Here is a 27,444-nt window from a genome sequence, read left to right on the forward strand (position 1 = left end):
AAACTAGTTAAGACATTATTAATCATTACACTATTTTTAAACTAATAGCTGTAATGTTTGTAATCATTAAAATCTAGTCAATAGTTAAGACATTACAAAAGCATTTAACAATGTTTATTACTGTCGTTATTACTGTTTTTTGTGGTGATCCTTATTATAAAGTGCATTTGTAAACCAATACTACTTCTAATAACAATAAGTTATATAGGAAATATATACATTGAATTACAGTGAATAATTAGCCTCTTAACTTGACTTATTAAAAAAATAAATGAATAACTGTAGTTGTCAGTTGTTGTTTTATTAAATTAGTAAATACCTAGTTATATAATATAGTTAAAATTAGTTTTCTAATCATTAATATTTATATATAAATAATTTTAAATAATTAGTTACTGATTAATACAGGTTGCTACTGTTGCTACTACTAATAATAATAGCAATCAGGATAATAATAATTTATTACATTAATTACATATTTGTAATTAATGTCAATAAATAGATTTTCCACAAATATTCAGCTTATTTTTGTTTTATTATTATTATTATTATTATTATTATTATTATTATTATTATTATTATGCAGACCCTTATTTTTCTTTCTTTCTTTATTCTCATTAATATATATATGTGGGGCGGAGCCTACACACTCCAGTGGGCGTGACTCATGTACCGCCCTGGGCGTGGTCTTAAACTCCACGTGGGCGTGGTTTCCCCTCAACTGGCGATTCTCTCGTATCGATCTCCTGGAAAAAAGCAGGCAGGCTGGTCTGAGCTGGAGCTTTGTGTCCGTGTGGAGGGAGAAGCGCGATGTCCGGCTCGGACACACCGACTGCAGTCGCCCTGCCCGTGGACTGACCGCGTCTGCCCGAGTCCTGGACCCTGAGAGGGAGCGGAGCTGAGGGGCTTTAGGTCTGCTTTACTTTTCTCTTGTTTTTTTCGCCTTTTCCACTCTTTCGGCTGCTGCTGCGCTCCGGCGGGGACAGCTACGGTCCGGAGCGTTACAGCGTCGAGTAAACTCGTGTGGGTGTCCCGGGGAGGAAGCGCCAGGCTCCGGCTCCTCGGCTCTGGTCGCCCCGTGTCCCGTCCCGCTCGCTGGATGGCCGGGTATGGGGAGAGCAGGCTCCTGCTGCCCCGGGGCTGAGCGCCTCCCGCTCCCGGCCTCCCTCCTCTGCCTGCTCCTCCTGGGATATCTTTCTCTCCTGGCTCCGCTCGGTAAGCCCTGTTTATTCCTTTAATATTAGTTATCATTTTATAAGCTGTTTTTTTAGACTAGAAAAAGTGTAACTTTATGTGTTAATTTGACTTTAAATCTAAAAACCTTAAATAATAATAAAAAAATCTATGATGCTTAAAAAATTGAAAGCACACAAAATAACAGCACTTTCAACAGTAATAACATTTTTATATTATTTAAGTAGCTAATACCTCAATTAGTTAATTATTATTAATTAATTTATAGTAGTTAACATTATATACATTATTAACAATAATTATTAATAATGAATTGATTGAGTAATTTATTAATAAATAAAAATGTTGTAATAATGAATAATAATGATGTCTTAACCTAACTAGTGTACTTTTAATTAACGTACCCTTCTGTAAAGTGTTAGGTTAGGTTACCTTATTTATAAATAAAATTACCTATTCTATAGCTATAGCTACCGTCTGTAGTAATACATGTGTAGTATCCCGTATGTTAGCTAATAACTAGAAAAAATTGGGGGTTTTTTTCAATAGTAAAAAATACTTTTATATCTAGCTAGCTAACCTAGCCTAGCTAAGAATTGTGTTAAAAGCAGTTTTATAGTTAGATATTTTATAAGGAATTTGTCACATTATATCAATTAATTTTGTGTTTGCTATTTAGCACATTTAGTAGTTATTAAAAATGTTGTTAACAAAACTGAATAAACTGAAAAACAAAACTATATTTTAGTAATAGCTTTACAATGTATGCTGTTTTATTAGCTAATATAGCTAACGATTTAACATAGTTAACCTAGCTAGCTGGCTAATGTTAGACAATTGCCTTAGAATTTGCCCTAGTTTTGTTGTTTTTGGTGATAAAAATAGACATTTAAACGATTATCCGGGTATTTTTAAGTCACTGACAGATGTAATATGACCCAGCACATTTTTAGAATCTTTAGAATCTCTATTAATTGAAGTGTTTGTATCGTAAATCAGTGGTTTTAACTCTGAGAGAAAGAGCCCTGCATTTACTGATTTACTTTATTTACTCTGTGCTGCATCTGCAAAAACAGTAGACTGTAGTATCCCTACGCTTCTGTTTAATGAGGTAGCTGGCTACAAACTGAACACAGTGATTTGGAGACTGAAGAGTGTCCCTGTTTGCTTAACTGAAGCCTCTTGATTCTGCACTGCACTGGTGTTGCATTGATTTGTACAGATTTGTAACTCTGGAGTGGTGGCTGATAGTGTTCTGCTGCTAGACGTCTGCCTGCTGCAGGATCACTTTCACTCATGTTCAGACTGTACAGTGCAGTGTGTGTGTGTGTTTCACCTTTACTTGCTGACTTTGAGATAAATGCCCTTACTGATAAACAGTGGGCCTTTTTTCTTTTTTTTTGCTGGGAAACTGAAGGAAACTTCCTCTGTTGCTGTTCATACTGGTTCTGACCAGCTCTGTAATGTCCTTAGATCTCAGGAGAAGTTATGATCTAATTTCTGATCCATTTACTTCTTGAGCTGCCAATTTAGGCTTCCTTATCTCTGCAAAAATCCACATTTTCTCCAAGAGAAGAACGGTTACATGGTTCTCAGCCCGTAAAACAGAAAAAGTGGAAAAGTGGACGATAAAGAAAGTACCTCTCACTAAATACGCTATTGTGCTTTCCATTCAAATCACCATTCAGGACCTGTCAGAGAGAGAAGCAGCTTCTTTGGACGTCTCGCACCAGTTTGGAGAGCTTTTTAACGTCCTCCAGAGAAATTGGGTTGCCTGGTGAATAGGAGACTGTGAATACTCCACATTTGGTGTGCTGTTTTCACTTGGCTCTCTGACAGCTGCTCCGCTTTGGGTGTCCTGGCCGTAGCCTGAGTTCATGCCATTCTGAATTAATGGCGGTGGGAGAATACTGCTGGGTGTCCATTGAGCGGTCACACCTTCATAATTAATTTAACGTGGACACTGGGCAGTGGAGCACAACACTCTTCAGTGGTCTTGAGTGGCGAGAGAAAGGCGTTTGAGCGGGTTGACGATTGAAATGTGGCTTCCAATGATCTCTTGAAATCTTTTTTTGCATAGATTTGGTTTGTTTGAGGTTCATTGTGTATTATTAGAACTGTCTACTAGTTTTGACACAGTTTTTCTATCTGACAAACTTTATTCCAGTGATTCTTTATGTCTGTAGATTCTCTAAGTATGACCTTTGTGGGTTTAGATGCTTCACTTTCAAGACTAGTTTCAAGTGAATTGTTTAGAATGTGGTGCTATAACAGTGTGTTGTGCAATGTGTGTGAAGTGATTTTCTAAGCCACTTTGATCACTTGGCGATCTGTACAGTTTATTGATAAATTATTTAAAATACAATTAAAGTACAGTAATGGATTATGTCGGAATTGAGTCGATAATGGTAATTGTGCTACTGCTAATAATGAATAGAAAAAAGGCACACAAATTAGATAGTGGCTGTTGGCTTATTTTGGTTGTCAATTAGTATTAGCATGTAATCCTTTGACTGACACAATAAGCAGAACCCTTATAAACACACTGTCTCTTTTTTTTTCTCCCTCTCTCTCTTTCTCTCTCTCGCATGCGCTCTCTCTCTCTCCCTTGCTCTTTCCCTTTTGTCTTTCCCCATTTCTCCATTTGCTTGTGGCTGATGTTCCCCACTGTCATACAAGGCCTCGGAAATCTGATCTATTGTTATCTCTCAGCCAGACAGCTCTCTCGATTAGACTCCTTTTATATCAGTATCATTTTTTCCAGCATCGTTCAAAGCTATTTGGTGAAAGAAGCTGTTGTCAGGTGGGCTATGAATATTTATGTACATATATTAGGGCTGGGCAGTACTGTGTATAATCAGTATTTATATATTGAAAGCCACTTTATACAAGATGTTCAACACAAAATGATCTTATTGTGATATAATAATAAATGTGATTTGCAGTATTTCCAAATATTAAATTAGTTGTACATGGGTTGTTTGTGGGGAGTGGATGTTGTAGAAATATCGTAATTAAAGGAGAAGCATTACGAATTTATTTCACATTCTCAGCAGAACAACAGAATTTAATTGCACAGATAATCCAGAAACAGATACAGAAAGTTGTTTACTATTATATAAATATGTGTTTCGTATCATTTAGTATATATAGTAAAGTCATTTTTTCAGCTATCGATATATACGTTTTTAGTCATATTGCCCAGACCTAGTATATATATAAATAAATAGAAAGAGAGATCCACAGAAATCTCAGCACAGCTAATCTTCGGACCTGGAGATGTCATTCCGACACAGCGGCTTGTAACCCCCCTGCCGAACGCAGTTGTTAAAGTTCACCCCTTGGGGGGGCAGGCGGTGGAGGTGAGGGAGGGGGTGCAGTTGACCTCTCTGCCCTGGCCAAATTCCACATCTTGAAATTTCACTCGCTGCACCGGCGAGGGCCCCACTGCAGCTGAGGAGCGCCTCGCCAGCGGGCCGGCCACCCTGAGAAAATATTTCCAGCAGCTTTAATTGCAACAAGGGTGCGCTCTGTGCTCCGAAACGACACACTTCAGCCCTGCAAATTAACTCGCCCTGTGAAACAAACACCTTGTTTTCTCTCTCTCTAGCTTTCTGCCTGTCCCTCTCTCTCTCAAACTCACACTTACTCACTCTCACTCTTTCACACTCTCTCTCCCCCTCTCTGTCTCTGGTTTATTACGAGTTTGGTTTTATGGTCTTGGCTGAACCAGAAAAGAACACCAAGGACTTTGTTCTTTTTACCCTGAAGGTTCTGAAAACAAGGCCAATCGTATGTTTTTTTGTTGTTGTTGCGTTTTCGCATTTGAATAACTGGTAAAAACAGCGTTATCATATAGAATCATGCTCTGTGGAGTTCATGAGTGAATTATTATATATGATTTTGCTGTTAGAATCAAAAATATTTATATCAACTCAAGGCAAATTCCAGCCAGCTGCTTCTGACAAAGTAGTAAAGATTGAGTCTGTAATCTGTGAATCTCTCTTCTTTTCAAATTCACTACGTAACAAAGAGGAAGTTTAGGGCGGCTGGGTTTAGCGTCACTATTTGGCAGCACACTGAGACATTCTACCACAGACTGTGATAGTTTGATTTGTTCACCCTCTGCTGCTCGTAATAGTTTATGATCTGCTGCCCCCACCTGGGGGACCCCCAAAGACATTCCATTCCTCGCTCACTCTCTCAGATTTTCTCTCTCTCTCTCTTTCTCTTTCTCTCTCTTACTCTGAAATTACAAACAGCCTTCAGCTTCAGTCTTCAAGAAGTCTGCAGGACGGCCGGCCTACTTTCTCTCTCGTTCCTTTCGTTCCTCCGCTTATCAAGTGTCCCGGTGTCATTATTGTTATTGGTATGACTGTGGATCCAATTGCACGGCTCCCTCACAACAGCGTTTTTGAAACAGGAGTGTCAGGTGACGGGCTAATTGTGTTTCAGCTACCTAGCCGCGAAAAACAGCTTGTGTCCATGACTGCTGTGAATTGGATTAGGACAGATCTCAGATAAAGGCCTCGCAGTTCACCCTGATCATGCACCAACCGACCTGCAGTGACACTCAGCACACATGTGACAGCAGGACGGGGAATATATAGAAGCTCACCTGCTGATTAGGTGAAGGTCAATATGATGGCCTGTTATTGTTTTGCCATAAATCACTGTTCACTGATCTTACTGTTCAGTAGAGCTGTGACAAGACACTCATCTCAAAAGATAAGAGAAGACAAGACACAATGTTGGGTTCATAAGATAAGAACGAGACGAGATTTTAACTGAATATCTTTTTTTTTTTCAAAGTTGAAAGGTATGATTGAAAATCATTGATTTTATTTTACTAAAACTCACAAAATAAATTGTAAGTGAATTTTAAAATATTTTGTAAGTAATCGTTTTGGATGATTGGGCATTGAATGTCAATCAATTTTTACTCTGATTATGAATTATATATGATTTATCATATGCAGTAAAAGACAGAACAGCATGTAAATAAGAACTGCAGCTGGTTTTACCATAAACCCAACAACTTCGCTCCTGTATGATCTCACATGAGTCTCTTCAGACTTCTCTTCAGAACTATTGTCACAATCCCCCTAGTGAGGGTTGTATATTCAATTGGCAACCCACCCCTGAGGGTTCTCTACAGACCCGGCAACCAATGACCGAATCTCAATGCGTCGCCTTCACATGTGTCCGCAATTCTGTGTCGCTCTGCAGTTTAAACTGTTTGCTGTCCAAAATGATCAAGTGTTTGTTTTGATTACCTGTGCATAAAGTCTGCCGAGACACATTTAACAACTGATGAGAAATATTGTGCCGTTTTCGACACACCCCTACTGTTCACTGTATATCACTGAAGCTTGTTCAACATTGAACAACTGTATGCATCATAAAATAGACCAATTATCCCAGCAGGCACTGGGGCTCAAGTTGGAAAAATTAGATTGATGCCAAAACCCTGCATTGTAGAGACATTGTCTGCATCAAGTCACACATCAACTAAAAGCCAACCCCAGGGTTGATATCAACCATCAAACAATGTCTTGTATCAAGTCTAAAAGTATCAAAGTCTCATTTATACTTCCTTTATATAGGAAAATTAACTGTAAGTAAAACAAATGCTAAGGCTAACCTGCCTCAACTAAAGTTACTATCCTAGCCCTGTACAGCTCTAATCTTTCAGCTAGGAAACAGACAGTTTGTGAAGAGGCAGTTGTAAATTAAGTAGACTGATACTGAGCGTAATAAATTATGCTAAATGCAGCTTTATTTGATTTTTATTTCGTGCGATTACAGCGTAAAAATGAACTTGAACGTACCGTTTTTGATCTCTCTGCCTGCATTTCATAAATTAGTGCTCTAAAACCAATAAAATGTATTGATGTTCTTTTGCCTGGAGAGCCCATGCTAAAAAAATAATAGAGGAAATAATTTTGACATTGGCATGTGATGCTTGGAAGCATTTGAAATTCGAAGACTTAACATCATCAACAACTTAAAACTGCTGGCAGTGCATCAACGTTTTCCAGAAGTTTGGTTACCAGATATCATGACTAACATTTAACTAGAACCTAGTGTCTATCAACCATAGTAACTACCTGTAAACAAACAAAAGAACACTGTGTATAATAATTACGTAGTTATAGTTAGCTGTTTGACATTTAATTGTCTTATCTTGTTTTATTTTTTGGATACATTCCTTCTGAAAAAGAAGGAAATTCATGTTTAAGACATTTCAGCTTGTTCTCAAGCTTTAGAAATCAGTTTCCCTAAAGCATGACTCTTAAATAGTCAAGCGAGCATCACACTGAACACTTTCTCTACCATTTAAAAAGATCTTTATTCTAAGATGCTTTTGGGAAACTGGGGCCAGTATTGAGACACATATTGTACGCTCTGCATCCTGTATCATGATCATATAGTTCTATAGTCATATCGTACATCTTCAGAGCTGATCTGAGCTCAGCATAAGTTTGGCTTTTCAGCTTGTTTGATATACATGGTTCCAACTCAGCTTTGGAGGGCAGCGCATTTGCCACCGCCCCACACATACATGCAGCTGGGCGAAGTGCTGGAGGCGCATGAGTTTGGTGGGTGACGAGGTCACGCGGGGCCTCCATGAAAAGCCTCTCTGTTCGTGGGTGAGAAGCAGGGCATGCCTACCTAATGTGCCTACATCTGCAGCCTGCCCTTTTGTTACTGTGGGGCGTTTGCTCGATAGTCTTCTGGTCATTCAAAAAAATCAAGCTGTAGACTGATGAACGTCTGATTTGTTAAACATTATTAGCCTGAACAAATCAAAGAACACAGCTGAATGATGCTTATGCTGCAGCTTACCAACTAAATCTGCCAGCTAATGAGCCATCCTATATTTCCCCTGTGTCCCAAAGGGGTGATTATGACTTTGGCACAGTGCTGGGCACCAAATATTGACATAATTCATTTTACATTATTTTTACATGGAGTTTTTCAACCTCTTCCATTTGAATTAAACTGTCAAGACTGTTTTTCATTTCTGTGCTTTTAAGCCTGATTCACTTTATGCCCAAATATTTCACTCTTTCTAATTAATTAATGCAGCATTCAGCTACTTCATGTTGCACCCAATGCTGACACAGATGTGTAAATGCACACACACACACACACACACACACACACAAACACACAGCTTGCCTAGTGCCAGTACAGAAGTACTGTTGATAGGATAAGACTCTCTTGAGCAGATAAACATGAATCTGATGGTAAATAAATTCAATTAGAACACTTAGAAGATGATCTTTTTAATACCTTCGGATTCAGAAGAAGCAGGTGTCTCCATATGTTTATCCATATATTGTATATGTATGGAATTTAGAATGAATGAATTAGCATGGGCTGAAACACTCTTTAAACCATGAGTGGCCTTGGCCTTTACAGTGTGTGGCCTTACAGACAATGGTTTATCTTGTGGTAGGTAGCAGTGTTGTACTGCAGTGTCTTCAGATCATACTGTTCTGATTGGATAATTGATGATTAAACGTTTTTTTAACTCAGACTTTATAAATATCGTTGTGTGTTTTTATGCAGTTTTGCTAAAAATTTGATTCAAACAATCACAACATATCGTCTTGCTTATGATATCGGAATTGTATTAAATATTGGAATTGTTTTGGAATGGTATTGAATTTGATTTATTGAATCGTCGATTTATTGAATCGTTATTGAATGCTGTCGATTTATTGAATTGTAACTCCTGTATCGTAATACATCTTGTATCTCCAAGGTCTTGCCTATAGACAGCTCTAGTAGTTATGAGAGTGACAAAATTTATATTAATTTATTCGGCTGATACAATATCATTCTAATATCAAAATCAACAGTATAAAAAACACTGTCTGTGATGTACATAATCACGCATTGATAGAACTGGGTGATTATTTTATCAAGATATTTAGAGACTCAGTGCATAGTATTTATCACAATATTTTGAAGTACAGACAGGGAAGTGAATCAGCTGATTGATTGGACAGTGATTTTTATTTCATTGTTGCTTCCCATTATCCAATTTATTATGATTTTTTACACTCCCTAATTAAAATGATAGTTTTGCAGTGTTCTTAAAGCACTGATGGTATCCTTAATATGTTTATCAGAGGATATTGTCGATACAATAAATAAATATTGTCATACTGCACGGCTCTATCTATTCTTAGGGGCCAAACTGTGTGTGGCCTTTATGAGATTCCATAGTTTAATTCTCTTACTTAGCTAATCTTACATATTAGCATTAGTTAGTAATGTTAGTAATGGTTGTTTTAGCGTTAGCGTATGTGCGGGAGTTCATTAAGGCTTTTCTCCTGGCGTTTTCAGAGCTTTGCCTTTTGTACCACAACATGGCTTCAGCTGGGCCTCCATATTGTTTTACAGCTTGTTAGTGAAACCCAATCTGGCCATGCTTCGTCATGCCTCCTCTGCTGGCTGCAGCGTGGGGCACGGTGGGCCGATCTTCCGCTCCTGCCTCTGCCGCTGCCTCTGCCCCTGCCGCTGCCGCTGCCTGCAGTACGCCATCATCTGATAATCAAATCAGATGCATTTGAATAGGCTGTGGTTGGGAGCTCTTGGCAGCGCAGGCTGCAGTGGGAGGCCCTTACTGTGGAAGATTGAGTCATTACAGGCGTGTTAATGGAGAGGCTGCAGCTCATATCAGATTATGAGAGGCCTCTCTCGCTCTAGCTCTCGCGCTCACTCACTCGCTCTTTCTCTCTCACTCTCTCTTATTCTTTGACGCTCACTCTCTTTTACTCTCTCTCTGAGGTAATGCAGTTGGACCACACTCGAGCAAGTCGCAACTAATGGTGTATGAGTGTTGTTTTGTCTCTCTTGCGCGCTCTCTCTCACTCTCGCGCAATCTCAGGCGTTTTATTTTGTGCTATGTCATTGCTTGATAATGGAGTGGAGTGCTCGGCGTGTGAAATCAATAATGAAACAGAGACTCTTACCGTTTTTAAACAAACAAAAAGCATTGTGACTTTAGCATGCAGACGGCTCTTCAACCAACGAACACCCGCCAAGACTGGGCTTTCCAGTGGGCCGAGCCGAGGGGACTTTCAGTCCGAGGCCAAAAGTGGATTAACGTAAACGTTTATGCTCCATTTGAAGTGAATTTGGTTGATTATTAGCCTAGCGTAAGTGGCTAAATCTAACATTGACACTATGATGAGTTACTCTTGTGCTGTTGTACTACAGAGGCATACACCTATATACTGTATATACAGCCTCAACAGCAATATACAGTACATCACTCCAAATAATGTATATTAAAATACTGGAAACGTTAAAAATAAGCAGCTCTGACAAAAAATCATTTTCTTTGATTTTACCAAAGTGTTATTCCACCAAATATTGTTTTCTAAACTACTAAAACTTTATGAATATGAACTTGTTTTCGTTGCATTATTTGAGGTCTGAAAGCTCTGCATTTTTTGTCATTTCAGCCATTTCTCATTTTCTGCAAATAAATGCTCTAAATGTCAATACTTTGATTTGGATTTTGGGAGAAATGTTGTCCGTAGTTTATAGACAACAATGTTCATTTTACTCAGACATATACCTATACATAGCAAAATTAGAGAAACTGATTCAGAAACTGAGGTGGTCCTTAGTTTTTTCAGAGCTGTATATCTCCATTTTTGTAAGGCTATGTTTTAGCAAGAACATACAGTGGTATGTGCATTAGATACAGCAGTGCTGCTGAAGTTTTTAAACACCTCAGTTTCACTGCTGGACTGAGAGTATTCCTGTTGACAGCACCACTGATGAAGGACCTGACGGTGACAGCGCTTCTTCTCTGACTTTATCAGACAACTACGAGGTGAAGCAGCTAGAGGTAGGAGTGTCTGATAGGGTGTTTAAAAACTCGGGTTCAAATCCTGGGTCATACTGCTCGCCATCAGCAGCTGGAGTCTAAGAGAGGCACAATTATCCATGCTGTCTCTGGGTGGGTGCAGTGGATGGCTCTCTTTTTCCATATCACACCCAAGGTAATGTCTGTCAGCACAGGCACCTGTTAGCTGATGTATCAGAGCTGGGTCACTGCGCTTTTCTTCCGAGTGCGCTGTGATGCTACTCGGTAATGCTACATCTGCAGCAGTTGGAAAAGAGGTGGTGGCTGATTTCACTTTGCATGTATCGATATTGATCTATTCTCTAATCTTTTGAGTGAGCAAAAGCAATGAATCCTTTCAGTTATTGGCTAAAAGTGGATTAGAATAAACATTTCAACTCCATATCAAATGAAATGTAAGTGGCTAAAGTTGACACTTTAGATGATGAGTTACTCTTTTGAACTCTTTTGCACGGGTGGGAGGTGGAGGGGTGGAGAGCGGGGGCCTAATCCCACCTCTACACCTCTATATACTACACCTCCACTGGTTTCTACCGTTTTTACCTTTGAGGTGCCGATTTATTTGATCTTATTGCTGCAATAAACGAGCTTCTCCAGCGATAAGGAGAGGTTTTACACGCTCGCTCACTCTGTCTTTTGCCCCGTGGTGTAAAACAAGGCGCAGAGGCCGACCTTGAAGAAACGCTTACGCAAGACACACCCTCGCTTAGGAAATTCCAGTTCAGACTGATCCAAGACCTATAGGAGAATATTCACACGCACACACACACACACACACACATGTAGAGCATTAAAGATTCAGCTCCTTTTGCTTTTCACTTTTGTTCTAACAGATCAGAATGTGTTTCATTTCATGCTGTTTTAGTCCTTTTCAAGCCGACAAAAGCTGATGAGATAATAACGACCTAATTATGTCTTATTACACCAAATCAGATAATCCTCTTAATCACACTCTACAAATTGTGCAATTTTAATCTTTTGAGAGCCTTTTTTTTGTCAACGCATTTGCATTTTCTGAGTGAAAGATAAGCTTAATCTATTCTACTCACGCTCTTCTCATTATCTAAGATATATCTAAGTAAAACGATAAACAAATACAGTATGTGTCCAAATGTTTGTGGACATCCCATTTTTTTCTTTCATTTTTGTCCCAATTTTCTTCTCGATTTAGCTATGCTGCCGTTACCTCACCCTCACAGCCTCACAGCATTACATGTGCCATGTAATGAGCTATCATCAAAATCCTTATACTTTCAATTAATATACACTGTAATCTAACTATAACTGAAAAGAAAACTCACTTTTTACCTCAATTTGGCTATACCACACTCACCCTCTCAGCTGCACTCCCTCTATCACTAGAAATGCCCCAAAAACACTACAGGAGGGTGAAGATGCCTCCTCCAATACATGTAAAGTCAACCACCGCCTTTTTTCCAGCTGCTGCGGATGACGTAGCATTACCAGGTAGCCAGTGCACTCAGAGGAAAGAGCAGCAACCCAGCTCTCAGACATCAGCTAACAGATGATTAGGGAGTGATGTGAAGAGACTCCTTCCACCTGTGCAAGAAGTCCATTCATGAAATTTCCTGACTACTAAATAGTCCACAGTCAACTGTCAGTGATATTATAACAAAGTGGAAATGGCTGGGAATGAAAGCAACTCAAAGTGGAGTCAATCACTACAGACCTCCAAACTTCATGCAACCTTTAGATTAGTTCAAGAACAGTAGAGAGCTTCATGGAATGGGTTTCCATGGCCAAGCTGCTCCAGCCAAGCTTCACATCACAATGAGGCAATGCAGGCATGCGGATACTTTTGCCAATACAGTGTACATAGCTTGTCTAGTGTCTGTAACATGAATAATTGCCATTAGAATTTATGTTTGGGGCAGATAAACATAAACCTGTGGGCACTTGCTTGCCTAATGCCAAGCAAGATCTAAAGCAATATAAATCCATAAATCTATCCAGTACAATTGGGATAAGTTGGGATGGTTTGGGATGATGATCTCCCAACATCCTGACCTCACTAGTTCACCCTCTTGTTCTTAAATGCAATCAAATTCTCACAACAGTGTTTCAAAAACTGCACTTGCTCATGGAAAATAGATGCTACCTCTCAAGGCTATCTTAAGTATGTTAATGCAGGACTGTAGAGACAGTCACTCCAACTCTTTTTTAATTCCATTGATTTTAGAAGAAATAGTGAATGATCAGACTTTGTGTAGATGTGTTATGAGTTCAGTTGGAATGTCCTGGGATTTTTACTGTGCTGTGGATATAAATGAATAAATGAGTTTGAACTGAATGGTGTTATGCTGATAAGTGTGTTGTGTATCTCTGTGGAATGAAATAAATCAATCATTCATTCCTTCAATCGAAACCACTTTTGAAAGGCTGTGGAGGTGATAGCAGGGTTTCATGGGGAAGCTGTGATCCTCTTCCTTATTGGCACTGGCAATAGGTTACCTGCAGGTTGTAATTTAACCTTTTTATTTCTTTTATTCTTCAGTCAGAACTAAAGCTGCACAATATTACAATAATACTAATTTAATTCAATTATTAATTATTATGATACAAAAATCAGTGAACAAACATGTCATAATATTAACAATGATATTGCATTATTGTCATTTTGTATCAAGCAAGTTAATGTAGTAGTAGTTAATGTAGCATATGATTTAATTTGCGTTATTGCAAGCACTGCCCCCTTTGTAGTGCCGACGCTAAAAAGGTATATTATGCAGTCGGTATCACTGATGTTGCCAGTAGCCCTTCTTATCTCTTTTTTAATCTCTTTGATAGGTTGCAGATCTGAAACTGCAAGAAATCACTCATCCATTCAATCAAAACCACAGATCATGAAGACAGAGCAGATTGTTGACTTTATTTCACATATTCTTGCTGCCTGTAGGTCTCTACTGGCCCATCATGTGGGCTTTACTATATGGCAGCCCTCTTAAACTTTAAAGAGTAATCAATGTGTTTAGATTGTCATCCCTCAGTCTCATAACTGCATTAAACCATTAAGTTTCATAGTAGCCAGTACAGACATAATGTAGTGCTGCCATACAACCACACCACTTTTTGTACCCTATAGAAAGAGAAATTCATGATTGGAGATGCACTATTGAAGTAAATTCATGATTAGAGTAGCACTGATGAAGTAAATTCATGAGTAGAATAGCTTTGCTTAAGTAAACTCATGATCGGATTTGCACTACTGAGGTGAAATCGTGATTAGATTAGCACTGCTGAGGTGAATTCATGATTAGAATAGCACTGCTGAAGTCAGTTCATGATTAGAATATCACTGTTTAAATGAATTGATGATTGGAGTTGCACTGCTGAAGTAAATTCATGTTTAGAGTTGCACTGCATATGTAAATTCATGATTAAAATAGCTTTGATGAAGTAAATTCATGATTAGAATACCACTGCTAAAGTACATTCATGATTAGAATAGTTTTGCTGATTTAAATTCATGATTAGAATAGTTTTGCTGAAGTAAATACATGATTAGAATAGCACTGCTGATATGAATTCATGATTAGTATAGCTTTGCTGAAGTAAATTCATAATTAGAATAGCACTACTGATGTGAATTCATGATTAGAGTAGCACTACTCAAGTAAATTCTTGTATAGAATATAACTGCTAAAGTAAATTTATGATTGAAGTAGCACTGCTTAAGTAAATTCACGTTTAGAATAGCCCTGCTGAGGTAAATTCATGAGTTAGAATTCCCACATCGGTGCATCCCTAAATAAAAGTTTGTTAATTAAACACCCCCCTCTCTTTTTTTACCCTCTCCAGGGGCGAGTCAGGTGCAGACCCCTCAGTGCCGGATCCAGAAGTGCACCACAGACTTTGTCTCGCTCACCTCTCACCTCAACCCCTCGCTGGATGGCTTCGACGGCGAGTTCTGCAAGGCTCTGCGGGCGTACTCCGGCTGCACCCACCGCACCTCCAAGAGCTGCCGGGGGAACCTGGTCTTCCACTCGGCCATGCTGGGCATCAGCGACCTCATGAGCCAGAGGAACTGTTCTAAGGACGGCCCCACGTCCTCCACGCACCCCGTGGCCCCCATCGAACCCTGCAACTACCACAGCCGCTACCAGCACCAGGCCACCCTGCCCGGCACGGGGGCAGAGCTCCCGCGCCCCAACTACCTGTTCTGCGGCCTGTTCGGAGACCCGCACCTCAGAACGTTTAAGGACCAATTTCAGACCTGTAAGGTGGAGGGGGCGTGGCCTCTCATTGATAACAATTACCTGTCAGTGCAGGTGACAAATGTGCCGGTGGTGCAGGGATCAAGCGCCACAGCAACCAATAAGGTGAGTCGATAGAAAGTGTCTGAATCTGTATCCAAAAAAAAAAAGTATAGAAAGTGTCTGAATCTGAGTCAGGAAATCTCAATTTCATAAAAAATTAAGAATGGAGATAAAAACTGCTGAACACAACACTAAATAAAAGGCAAGGTAAGATTTTTCCAATGAATGAGCATTATTCTACCATATCTTTACATATTCTCACTGCCTGTAGGTCTCTGCCGGCCCATCGTGTGGGCTTCACTATACAGCAGACCTCTTAAATTTAAGGAGTAATCAATGTGTTTAGATTGTCATCCCTCAGTCTCATAACTGCATAAAAGCTTTCAGTTTAATAGTAGTCAGTAGAGACATAATGTAGTGCTGCCACACATCCAGTACCATAGCAGTGCTACAAAGAATCCATGATTAGAATAGCACTGCTGAAGTAAATTCATGATTAGAGTAGCACTGCTGAAGTAAATTCATGATCAGAATAGCTCTGCTGAAGCAAATTCATGATTAGAGTAGCACTACTCAAATAAATTCATAGTTAGAATATTACTTCTAAGGTAAATTCATGATTATAATAGCTTTGGTGAAGTAAATTAATGATTGGAGTTGCCCTTCTGAAGTAAATTCATAATTAGAATAGCACTTCTAAGGTAAATTCATGATTATAATAGCTTTGCTGAAGTAACTACATGATTAGAATAGCACTGCTGAAGTAAATTCATGATTAGAATAGCTTTACTGAAGTAACTACATGATTAGAATAGCACTGCTGAAGTAAATTCATAATTAGAGTAGCTTTGCTGAAGTAAATTCATGATTCATGATGGGGTCTGAAACTGTATCCTCTCAATTTTCCATAATAATGATTGTTACCATTAATAGAAATAAGAAAGTCATGAGTTAAATCGTCAGGAAATCTCAGATTTCATTAAAAATTAAGAATAGGGTTAAAAACGGCTGAACACAACACTGAATAAAAGGCAACTACAGGGCAAAGTTTTTGAGAGATTTTCCCAGTGAATGAGAATTATTATATCCTATTTTAATCAATTTTATTTATTTACACAGTTCTAAATGCAGTGATGCAGTTATCACTTTCATACATACTTTTAAATAAGAACAATGGTAATAGAATTATATCAATATGCAAAAAAAAAGATTTGTCAGATGGGGGGCAGGGTCTTATGGAGTTTAGAGCACATGTGTTTCAATAAGAATATTGATATATTGTACCATAAACGAATGTGATATTTTATATCACAAGATCAATATTTTGTCCCACCACTAGTGAAAAAAAGAAAAAGCAGATTTGTATAGATCCCTACAGATACACTTATACTAATTTTAATTTATCCATCCATCCATAACTTGTCAATACCCGCTTTATCCTTTAGGATCTCGGGTGATTTTAATTTAAATCCTTTTAAAAACTTTTTTTGTTTATCTGATCAGTTTATAATGTTGGAAAATAAACAATTTGTAGTTTATGCTTGCTATGTTTTATTTTTTCAGTAGATAGAAAGGAAGGAATATAAATTGGGCTCTAAAATGTACAGAAATTGACCATATCAATAATACAAGTTAATAATCAAATTTAAATCATAGTGTTCAAAGCCAGTTTCATCTTAGTGCAACTTAGTTAAGCAGTTTAGTCTTGTTTAAACTAATGTTTTTCAAAATGTGGGTCATACTTTATAACCAGTACCAGCACAGTATATGCGTCCGATATGATGAACACAGTTTAATTAAGCTTCAGAAAGAGCTTATCAGCCGGACACACAGATGGCTGATAGGTCTGACAAGCTATTTCAACTTTGACCAAGTGTTCACAGGTGCTGGTCAGACAAAGCGCAGCGCGGCGGTCTTGTGACTAACACTTGTGACTAACGTGGCCGTGAAAGTCTAATGCAGTTAATGACTGGATCTGCGCTGGGCTGGGCTGCAGGCCTTATTAAGGTAGCCTTGAAAGAAGGCTCTGTCTCTGTTTTTCCAAGTGCACGACTGTAAGACCTCTGTCAACCCCCCCCCACACACACACTCTCTCTCTGCCACACACACACATACACACATTAGCTGCTGTGTGCTGAAGGCCGTTCTGTCTTTAAGTGGCAGTAAATATCTTACGTTAAAGATTTTAGATATATAAGATAGACAGCGCAATTTTTTCCTGATTCTTCCCTCAAATGAATCAAAAAGGTTAAGGTCACCCAAAGCAGAGTGATGAAGAGGTAAACACTCAGTCGTGCTAGGCTAATGGGCTAATGCTCACTACCTCTCTTTTGTGACCTTGCGACTCTGGAGGTGGGGGCGCATTATTAACTGTTTGCCCGTAATTATTAGCACACACTGCTCAACTGAGGCCCTTTCAGCTGCCTCACCTAATGGCCAGCTAGTGGTCATTTTTCATCCATGTCATGTGAACAAAGCTTGCATTCATCCTTCACTAATGTAACGCCACACATCTTGTTAGTCAGCAGGCCTTCCCCTCCTTCTCAGTGTTGTGGAACGGCGTGATTTTAGACCTGGAAGCTGCGTTTATGTGTTTGGTAGACCACACAAAAAGCAGAGTGTTGAGAAGAAGCGAAAGATTAAATTGATTTTATGTGGAACTTTTGTTTCAGGTAAATTTGTATAGATGCTTTAAAACATTGTCACTGCTGGGTACAGTTTTCTTAAGGATTTAAAGTTATATAATATATATTTTTTATAAATATGAGAGTATTGACTAACAGTATGGCAGTACACGAAAGTCACTGTTCAGTAAACGGCACGGTTTGTACCTTGTATCAAACTCAACAAAATAAAAAAATACTAAAGGCTAACAAGTGCTGGGCTTAATGACCTTAAACCTTAATGACCTTAAAAGTATTTTTAGCACTATAAGACACACTTAAAATCCTTAAAGTCAGTATGCATTTTAATCCAGTGTGTCTTATGTATGAATTTTACCAGTCAGGTTGAATGGGGCAGTAAAGCAAAATTCAAGTGTTAATCAGGAGTTTTAGTTTAGTTCTCCAGCATCAGAGCTGGAGTAGCATTAGCATCAGCCACTAACCGCTATTTCCCCATACAGAGCCTGTAGACTGCTGCTAACCCCTGCTAGCTGCTGGAACAGCATAAGCATTACCCACAAACAGCGCTAGCTATTTCCTCGTTTAGAAGGAAGTATTATTGTCCTGTAGCCTGATCCTAACCCCAGCTATCACTGCTGGAGCGGTTAGCCGCTACTGCTAATGTTCCAGCCTTAGTGCTAAAAAAATCTGTAAGCTAAGCTTACTGTAAATAAAGGAAAGAGCTTTACTCACCTAAATAAACAGTTTTCAGGAGAGAAATCTGTGTGGCACTCGTTTGACTTTAAAAGGATATGTTTTTTTATTACAGTTTTTATTACCTTTTTCTAAATTACCCAGGGTAATTTATGGGCAGTTTATTATGTTATTTCTGCATCAAACATATGCCGTAGTCTCTACGTACCCTTCTCTGTAGCCTACCATACCATACCATAACCCACCATCATAACTTACGCAGACCTTACGCCAGAGACATAGACCCTACACCGTAGACTACACGTTGTAACCTATGCGTACATAATCTGTAGAGTATTCATACCCTACACATAGACGGGTATGAATAGGTTTTTTAAGGTTTTCCTAGCTTAGCGTGTACCATGACAATTGCCATGAATACATATATATATATATTAGGGCTGGGCGATATGGAAAAAAATCTTATTACGATATAGTTTTTCATATCAGCCGATATCGATATGTATCACGATATAAATCAAATCACTTTCTGTTACACTTAAAGGTTTCTATTTTTACTCAGAAGTGACAGAATAAGGGAGTTATGGACAAAATCACTAGCAGGCTCAGAGCCTTGTGGACAGACACTAGGATGTTAACATCTTGCCAGGTGGGTACAGCTTTTAAATTAATTTTAAAAAGGGGACAAATATATAAACTAAAAAATATGTAAGACCCTTTACATTATATGTCTGTTTAATTTAAATTGCAATAACACTTTATTTATTTTTATAAAATTATATTTAATCAAAAGATCATTCCCCTCCCTGAATGCAGGCAACTACATAAAGCAAAATACAAGAGTATATCACAGTGTTCATTTTGACAGGTGATTTTGATACAGTCTTAGTCTTTTCACTAAAATGTATAATAGTTTTAGTTACATTTTAGTCTATCGGATATTATTAGTTTTAGTCAGATTTCAGTCTAGTTTAATTTTGGTCATATAAAAAGTATGTATTACATATGTTTTACTGTTTTTCTATTTTCTATTTGTTGTAATTTTAGATAATTTACTGCTTATGTTTTTTTTTAAATAAGAGCCTTTAGTTTTTTTTTTCATTTAAATTAAGCTAACATTTAAATATTTAAAAAAAAAAAGTGGCCTATAATGGAGGTGGGAGGAATAAAGTCAAGTTTCTGAAATGATCCACTTCTACTGCAGTACAGATTTATACTAACATTACTGGCTTTCAGTAGACTAGACTTACATTACTTAAGTGTATTTAAAACTCCAGTTCAGTAACAGCAATGTTTAGCTCAGTTCAAATACAGCTAGACAGATTATATAATCTTCTGTATTTAGTAAAATATCCAGCATAACAGACTCTCTATCTGTTAAAAACTATAAAACACAAAGACAGAGGAGAATGCTGCCCTCAGGGTTTTCTAACAGAAACAGTGAGAGTTAGGAAAAAAGATGGAAAGTGCTTCCTTTCTGTGTGTTTATATACTAACCCCTCACTCGTGCTGAAGTTAACCTTAATTTACACGAAACGTGGATTAACACGGCTAACGTGCGTTACCCATTAGTTTATTAGAATGTAAAAAGCAGTGAAAGCATCTTAGCTAATGATTACAGATTGCACAGATCCCTTTTACACCTAAACATCGCTAACTTTAAACTGGAGACAAGCTAATCTAACTAGCAGCAAACAGAGCAGCGTTTACCTGCCTTCAGAAATCTGAACAAGCTCACCTCTCTAAATATCTTGGAGACGCATGCCTCATATTTAAAAGGTGAGTTTTCCAGTGTAGCGCCGCTGAATAGTATAAATGAAGTTTATCCAGTAAATGGGAGAGAAGGAGCCGCTATGTGAGGAGTTCAGAGTGGAGGGGCTCGGGGGGTGGGGCGGAGGGGGATGGTGGAGAGGGGAGGGGAGGGGTTGTACTGGGCTGAGCAGCAGTTCAGCGTGCTGCCTGATCTCGTGCTGCGCCTTTTCACAACGCTACTTAAACGGGAAATAGAAAATTTAGTTTATCGAATTTCTCGCCCCGACTTATCGCGATATATAGTTTCCTCGATAACTATCGATATCGTTTTATCGCCCAGCACTAATATATATACACATGACATTACCTCCCTAGAATTGTCATACATTTTATTTGATCAAAATATGATCTTTTTTGACTGTCACTTGTTCTTGTATTTATCTAAAATAAGCCAATTGAACACCACATGGACTAAAGTGTTGGGAGACATTCACTGTTTCTTTTAAAATCAAGGATATTAAAACCAGGTTTATCCTTCTCACCAAGTATTGGATGGAGCATGGCATGAAGCACCATCACCAGAGATCTCAATTCTGGGGGACTCAGAATTCTGATTTTAAAGAGTCCTGTTCTATTGGCGGTACTTCTTTAGCATCATTCCCGTTGCTCCTGTTGACCATTTCGTAATGGTTACATCATGTTACATATGCGTGATATAACACTTAAGAAGACATTATTGGTACAAGTAAATCAATTGAACTTTATTAGAGGTTGATTTTATCAGCTGATATTAAATTATTGGTCAAGCCGTGGTTTCTGCTTCGCTTAAATTTGCTTCTGTCTAATCAAATTCCAGTCAGATTCCAAACCAAATATACTCTAACTCTTTCTCCTATCTCTATGTTCTTCCTGCAGATCACAATAATATTCAAGCCGTATCAGGAGTGCACGGATCAGAAGGTGTACCAGGCGGTGACGGATGATCTTCCAGCAGCCTTCGTGGACGGTACGGTAATCGGCGGCTCCAGCGAGATGCGCAGTCTGCTGGTGCTGGAGAAATCTCCCGGCCGTCACGTAGAGGTGCACGCCGCGTACATCGGCGTGACTGTGGTGGTGCGGCAGCTGGGCCGCTACCTGACGCTGGCCGTGCGCATGCCCGAGGAACTGGCTATGGCGTTCGACGAGACGCAGGACCTGCAGCTGTGCATGAACGGCTGCCCCAGCTCGGAGCGCATCGACCAGGAGGGCCGGTTGCAGCTGCCGGTGCTCGGCCTCCAGCAGCAACAGCAGCAGCAGCAACAGCAGCAGGTGAGACCTGGAAGGGCTACGTCTCAGCGGGGCTCTACCTTCAGCCTGGAGAGCGCCTCCAGCAAGTGCCGGGAGCAGCTGGAGGTTAAGGACATTTACTTTCACTCATGCGTGTTCGACCTCCTGACCACCGGGGACGCTAACTTCACCTCGGCCGCCTACAACGCGCTGAAGGACGTGGAGATGCTGCACCCCAAGCGGGAGCACTGGCACCTTTTCCCGCGTTCAGGAGCCCACAGAAGTTCAGGGGCGGCCATAAGCACGGTTCTGCTCTGCTTGCTGACAGCAGTGCTTTCGCAATTGTAGACTTTCGCAAGAAAATTCGCAAAAAAAAAATACATTTCGCAAATAAGAAAAAATGAAAAGTGGGAAGACACTGTTTGAAAACAATCAAAAAGGTACTTTACTTGTATATACTGTGTATACGCCTTCGGAGGAAACGAGGATACACGTCTCCTCCTGTCTTTCTATGACTGTAAATTTTGTGTACATGCCATTTTTTGTTCAGGGGTGGGTGGAGCAGAGAGGGGGTGGAGCTGAGAAGTGGGAGGGGCTTGGATTATTATAATTGTTTTCTTTTTTAAATGTGACTGAATATTTTTGTTGACCTTGTTTTGTCGTCGTCGTCCTCAGGAGAGGAAGTCTTAACAGAAGCACTTTATTTTTTATGTTTCAACTACAGAACAGTGTTCCTTTTCTTGGTACCCACAAGCGCTTTTATTTGTTTCTTTATTTTCGTTCATTTATTCGTTCTTTTCTTAATCTGTTTTTCAGTGAAATTCTCCACACGTGTCTGTACAAAGATTACACACATTACACGCATAGGACTTACCTCACCGTTTAACTCATTTAACTCCACAGAACCACGTGACAGTTTTGGTAGGTTGGAGGGCGCAGCCGCCCCGGTAATGTGTTTGTTTTTTGACGTTGAGATCAGAAGGATCAGAAAGAAGAATTGTGAAACAGTAACAGTATCAGTAATCTGTACTTTCCTCATCTTTCCTCATTTCTGTAGGCTAGAACTCATCGGTATCGTCGTTTAACTTTTTGCGTATGAATGTTGGTTTTAATGCATACATGAATATGAAGTTTTCAAGCAAACACAGAACACAGCAGACATAGGCTGAAGTAAAACTAATCCTCAAGAACTTCACAGAACAGGGTTTCCACAATTGCATTGTCCGTCAGTGGCTCAATATTCATCAATTGCCAGCAGGGCAAATCAAATTCATTTATTTTATTTACATTTAATTTCTGAATTCTGGCCCTGCGTTTCATCATCTGTGACAATCAGAATCATTTTTTTCACATTTACATTTTAAATTATTTGAGTGGCTCATCAAGCAGATCAAGACTCTGACACAACGTTTCCAAGGATCGCAGCTCCGAAATGGCTTCAGCAGCCGGAGCCTGAGAGAGCATAGTCAGTAGATGCTCTCTTATGGCTCTCTAATGACTCGAGTTGTGATGCAGGCTGGCAAAGGTGTTTGTAATTGGCGACTGTATCAGATTGTGTCATTATTAATATAATAACTGTATTTTTTGGTCGATATACTGTATATTGTCCCAGAGATGATTGCGATTTTTAAGATTGTAAGCCATTTAATCATTTAAAGCCATGCTAATGTAATGATGACATAATAACACACTCATGCATTACAGTTTCACTCATTTGAAGACAAAAAGGAACTTTTATTTACTAGGAATATTTTGAAATTGAAAATCTATTGAACTAAACTATTATTTTGTAATTTAAAAATTCATATCTCTTTAAAATGATGTAATTGCATAATTATGGCATTACAGTATATTTTTCACATCACTGACATACAATGTTCTTAAAATTAAAATTGTAGTGTACATCGCAAATATTTCTGGGACAATACATTGTCCAAAAAATGTATTATCATGACAGTCCTACATACATGATTGTCATCACCCTCTTAGTATTAGACTAATTGAAAAAAAATGCAATGAAAATTGAGTGAATCGGTAAAAATCATAAAATCTCAAAAAAAAACACATAATTAGAGCTGTGATTTTAACAATCATAGACAGAATATAGATATCAAAGTATTTATTTCAGCATAGATTGTGTCTGATTGGTCGTATTAAAGTTCCTCTCCAGAGTGAGGCTCAGCACTATGATCATTATGTTCACTGAGGAGATAAACTGGAAGTGAATTCTCTATTCTCTGTCTAAAGTGAGCCGTCGCCTAGCTTTCTATTTGACTTTCAGGCTCTCGACTAATTAATGTTCTAATTATTGCTAATTATTGTCTTTTCTTTATGTAGTTTCGCTCTGTTGCCAAACAAAGGATCTATCCTCAGTTCTGTACGGTTTCTCTCCAACCAAAGATATCTTTCATACATCATTTAGTGATTCTGGGACGTAGCTGGTAGAATCGGTTTATATTTAAACTGGTTGACTGGTTGTAAAACAAGTAATAGTTTTTCCTTAGATTTTGAAAGATCTGAAGATTACAAATTGCTTCTGGTCTCACTAAAATCTTCTTCAGTTCTGATTTTGGTGCTTTTCTATTGGCTAATTCGTCAATAGATTTGTATACAATATTAAAAGACAAGGTTTTTGAGTGACAGAAACCATACAACACTTTAACTTGCCAAAAAATTATCATAAGCCACTGTCACAGTGAAAAAAAACACATGCCAATTATTTCCTTATTAGCACATGAAGCTCATGGCACTATTATTAGTATTATATTGTATTAGTATTTTAAGTTTTCCAAGCCAGTGCCACAATATTTCACATGATTAGAAACCTTACCTTCACACACCAGTAGGCACACACCATCTATTGCCTTATCCAGAGGTGCAAATTTTTTATTTTTTTTTATTCTTAACTCTCAGAGACTGTTTCCAAATGTCTTAAAGAGCATCTTTAAAGACTTTTTTGTATTTCCTCATCCTGTAAACTCGTGAAGTAAGTTTAAGTCCTTAAACTTCTTCAAAATACAGAATTGGTTTTGATTGAATGTTCACAACACTTTAAACACTTAAAAAAAAAAGCTTTTACAGTGAGTTTGCATTGAACTCATTATGCCAGCGATGTTAAATGTCATACCCAAGCCCACAGAAAAGCTTCTGAGTCCAGATATCTTCCATATCTTCTTTTCTCTGTACCTCCTTTCAGTTTCTTCTGTACTATTTTGTTTTAAAACTTGCTACTGTAGACTCATGTACTCTTGTACGTTTATTTGCAACTACTGCCAGTGCCGAAGAGCTGCTACCATACTGTGACAAAGTGTAATAGATTGTAATAGATTTGGAACACTGGGAGCGGTGATTGGCCAAATCCTGGATGGTCTGTATTTTTTAATTGGCCGACTCTTTAGATGGGCTGTCGTGATTGGCCGAATATTAGATGGGCTTTATTTCATTGTATGATGAAAATTTTAGAGACTTGGGCTCGGTTGCACCAGCTGTGCGTATGTTCATAGATAACTTAGCGTAGGCTAGTTGTAAGTAAATGTTTACTAAATTCAGATTTATCCATTATTAATTTAAATGGGTTGCACCACAAAGACTAGTATATCATCGCTGTCCAATAAAAAACATGTATCTCTAAAACAGCACATTTACAGGAGAGAGAAAAAACCTTAACTTTCCTTGTCTTTTTAAAGTCAATGTAAAAAAGAATTTATTTCAGGTTATTTTGACGTATTTCTACAGCTCTGGCAAAAATTAAGAGGCCGCTTCAGTTTCTAAATCAGTTTCTGAATCAGTTTCTCTGATTTTGCTATTTATAGGTATATGTTTAAGTAAAATAAACATTGTTGTTTTATTCTACAAACTACAGACAACATTTCCCCCAAATTCCATCTACAAATATTGTCATTTAAAGAATTTATTTGAAGAAAACGATAAATGTCTGAAATAACAAAAAAGATGCAGAGATTTCAGACCTCAAATAATGCAAAGAAAACAAGTTCGAGGTTCTCCTCCACAAATCTTACACGCTGCTTTTGGATAACTTTATGCCACTCCTGGTGAAAGAATTCAAGCAGTTCAGTTTGGTTTGATGGCTTGTGATCATCCATCTTCCTCTTGATTATATTGCAGAGGTTTTCAATTTGGTTAAATTTAAAGAAACTCATCATTTTTAAGTGGTCGAGCAAGATGGAAATAAAAATAAAAAAATAACGCTAATAATATATCAAACCCATATATAATCCAATACCACATGCTGTTAAGGATATGATAATTACTTTTCATTAATTATAAAAGCTGTGCCGGTTGACAACCACGTTTCCATGGCAACATATTGATTGATATGTTCTACATTTGTTTTCTTCATATTAAAGCAACAGTCTGTAACTCTGCGCATGAGGGAGTGAGTTTTTAATACATACAGGCTCATGGTAAAACCAGATTTAGTAAAATGATAGTTTGAAATTAAAGATTTAGTAAAGACTTTACACACAGACTTAAGGAAGAAACTTGCGCACAGTTGGTGCAACCCAGCCCAGAGCAAGGCATCTGAGTGCAATTAACTGCAAAGGTAAGCCTTCATCCTGTGTTTTTGCTTTGTTGCGTTGTGTTAATTTTGTGATTTTATTTTAAACTTTATAATTTTTTTATTTTATTTTATTTTTTTTGTCGTGAGTGAATTCTGTTTTCTGTGAAGAGTGACTGCTCAATGTTTATACTTAAATTATTTATGAAATATAGTGTCTTGTTAGAAAAGTTGAGCTCCATATTCTTGCTGTTTGGAAAAAAAAAGAGTTTCAGATGTGATTGTACTGCCACCTAGTGGACCACCATTGTTACATCAGTGTTTTAGTATTGTACTGGATGCGGTGACTTAAAAACAAGGAAAAACGGAAAAAAGTGTGTTTTATTTAAAACATTAAATGAAAATACATAAACACTGTTGACTGTTATTGGCTATTTATTTTTACTATGCAGTGAAACAGCACCTTACATATGTTGTACTATTTTCACTATTGTTCTTTGGTGTTCAAGTCTAGATTAAATCGTAAGATATATATTTACTAGTGCATTTAAAAAAATTAGAGTATCATTTTAAAGTTACTTTATTTCAGTAATTCATATATTATATAGATGTATTACACACAGTGTGATCTATTGGCTTACAGCCAATGAAAAACCCAGCATTCACTATCTCAGAAAATGAGAATAAAACTTTACAACTCATGCTCGCAAACACATTAAGAGGCAAGAAGTTGGCAAGTAATTAACTCTTGATGATGCACAGCTGTTAACTGAAAGCCTGAATTCCAGGTGACACTACCTCATAAAGCTGACTGAGAAAATCCATCCAAGATGTATGGTCTAAAAAAGAGGTTCCTAAAATATATTATATATTAAAATATATTATATTTTAATACAATTATTTTAATTATATTTTATATTATATATATATAGTTTTTTTGTTTATTAAATAATTCCATATGTTTCTCATAGTTTTGATGACATTTGTATTAATCCACAATGCAGAATATTTTAAAATAAAATAAAAAATGCGGGTTTTATTGAACAAAATGCTCAATGAAGGATAGTTTGGGGTCTTTTTTGCCCCTTATCTGGTGGGACTTGTTTCTCCAAAGGCCTCTTCTCTTCAAAAAATACAAAGTAAAAAATATATAAATTTTAGAAACTTTAGAAACTTGAAAGTACTAATGTATTTCTTTAATTTCAAACATCTGTAGTCATACAG

The 27,444-nt window shown here is 38.0% G+C and overlaps 1 protein-coding gene across 1 annotated transcript; it reads left to right on the forward strand.

Annotated features, from left to right (window-relative positions):
* The first annotated feature begins 726 nt into the window (after positions 1–726).
* rgmb (repulsive guidance molecule BMP co-receptor b) lies at positions 727–26,634 on the forward strand. Its single transcript, XM_007243951.4, has 3 exons — positions 727–1,215; positions 14,909–15,429; positions 21,351–26,634. The coding sequence occupies exons 1-3, from the start codon at positions 1,110–1,112 to the stop codon at positions 22,047–22,049; spliced, it is 1,326 nt and encodes a 441-aa protein (XP_007244013.2). The 5' UTR covers positions 727–1,109; the 3' UTR covers positions 22,050–26,634.
* The last annotated feature ends 810 nt before the right edge of the window (positions 26,635–27,444 follow it).

Source organism: Astyanax mexicanus, chromosome 22 (genome assembly GCF_023375975.1).
Source record: "Astyanax mexicanus isolate ESR-SI-001 chromosome 22, AstMex3_surface, whole genome shotgun sequence".
Taxonomy (NCBI): Eukaryota; Metazoa; Chordata; class Actinopteri; order Characiformes; family Acestrorhamphidae; genus Astyanax; species Astyanax mexicanus.

Excerpts from the sequence above, each read along its gene's own strand:
- rgmb (XM_007243951.4), top strand. The coding sequence starts at position 1,110 with ATGGGGAGAGCAGGCTCCTGCTGCCCCGGGGCTGAGCGCCTCCCGCTC. Across the intron at positions 1,216-14,908 it reads TTCTCTCCTGGCTCCGCTCG|GGGCGAGTCAGGTGCAGACC; the intron begins GTAAGCCCTGTT and ends TACCCTCTCCAG. Across the intron at positions 15,430-21,350 it reads GCGCCACAGCAACCAATAAG|ATCACAATAATATTCAAGCC; the intron begins GTGAGTCGATAG and ends TTCTTCCTGCAG.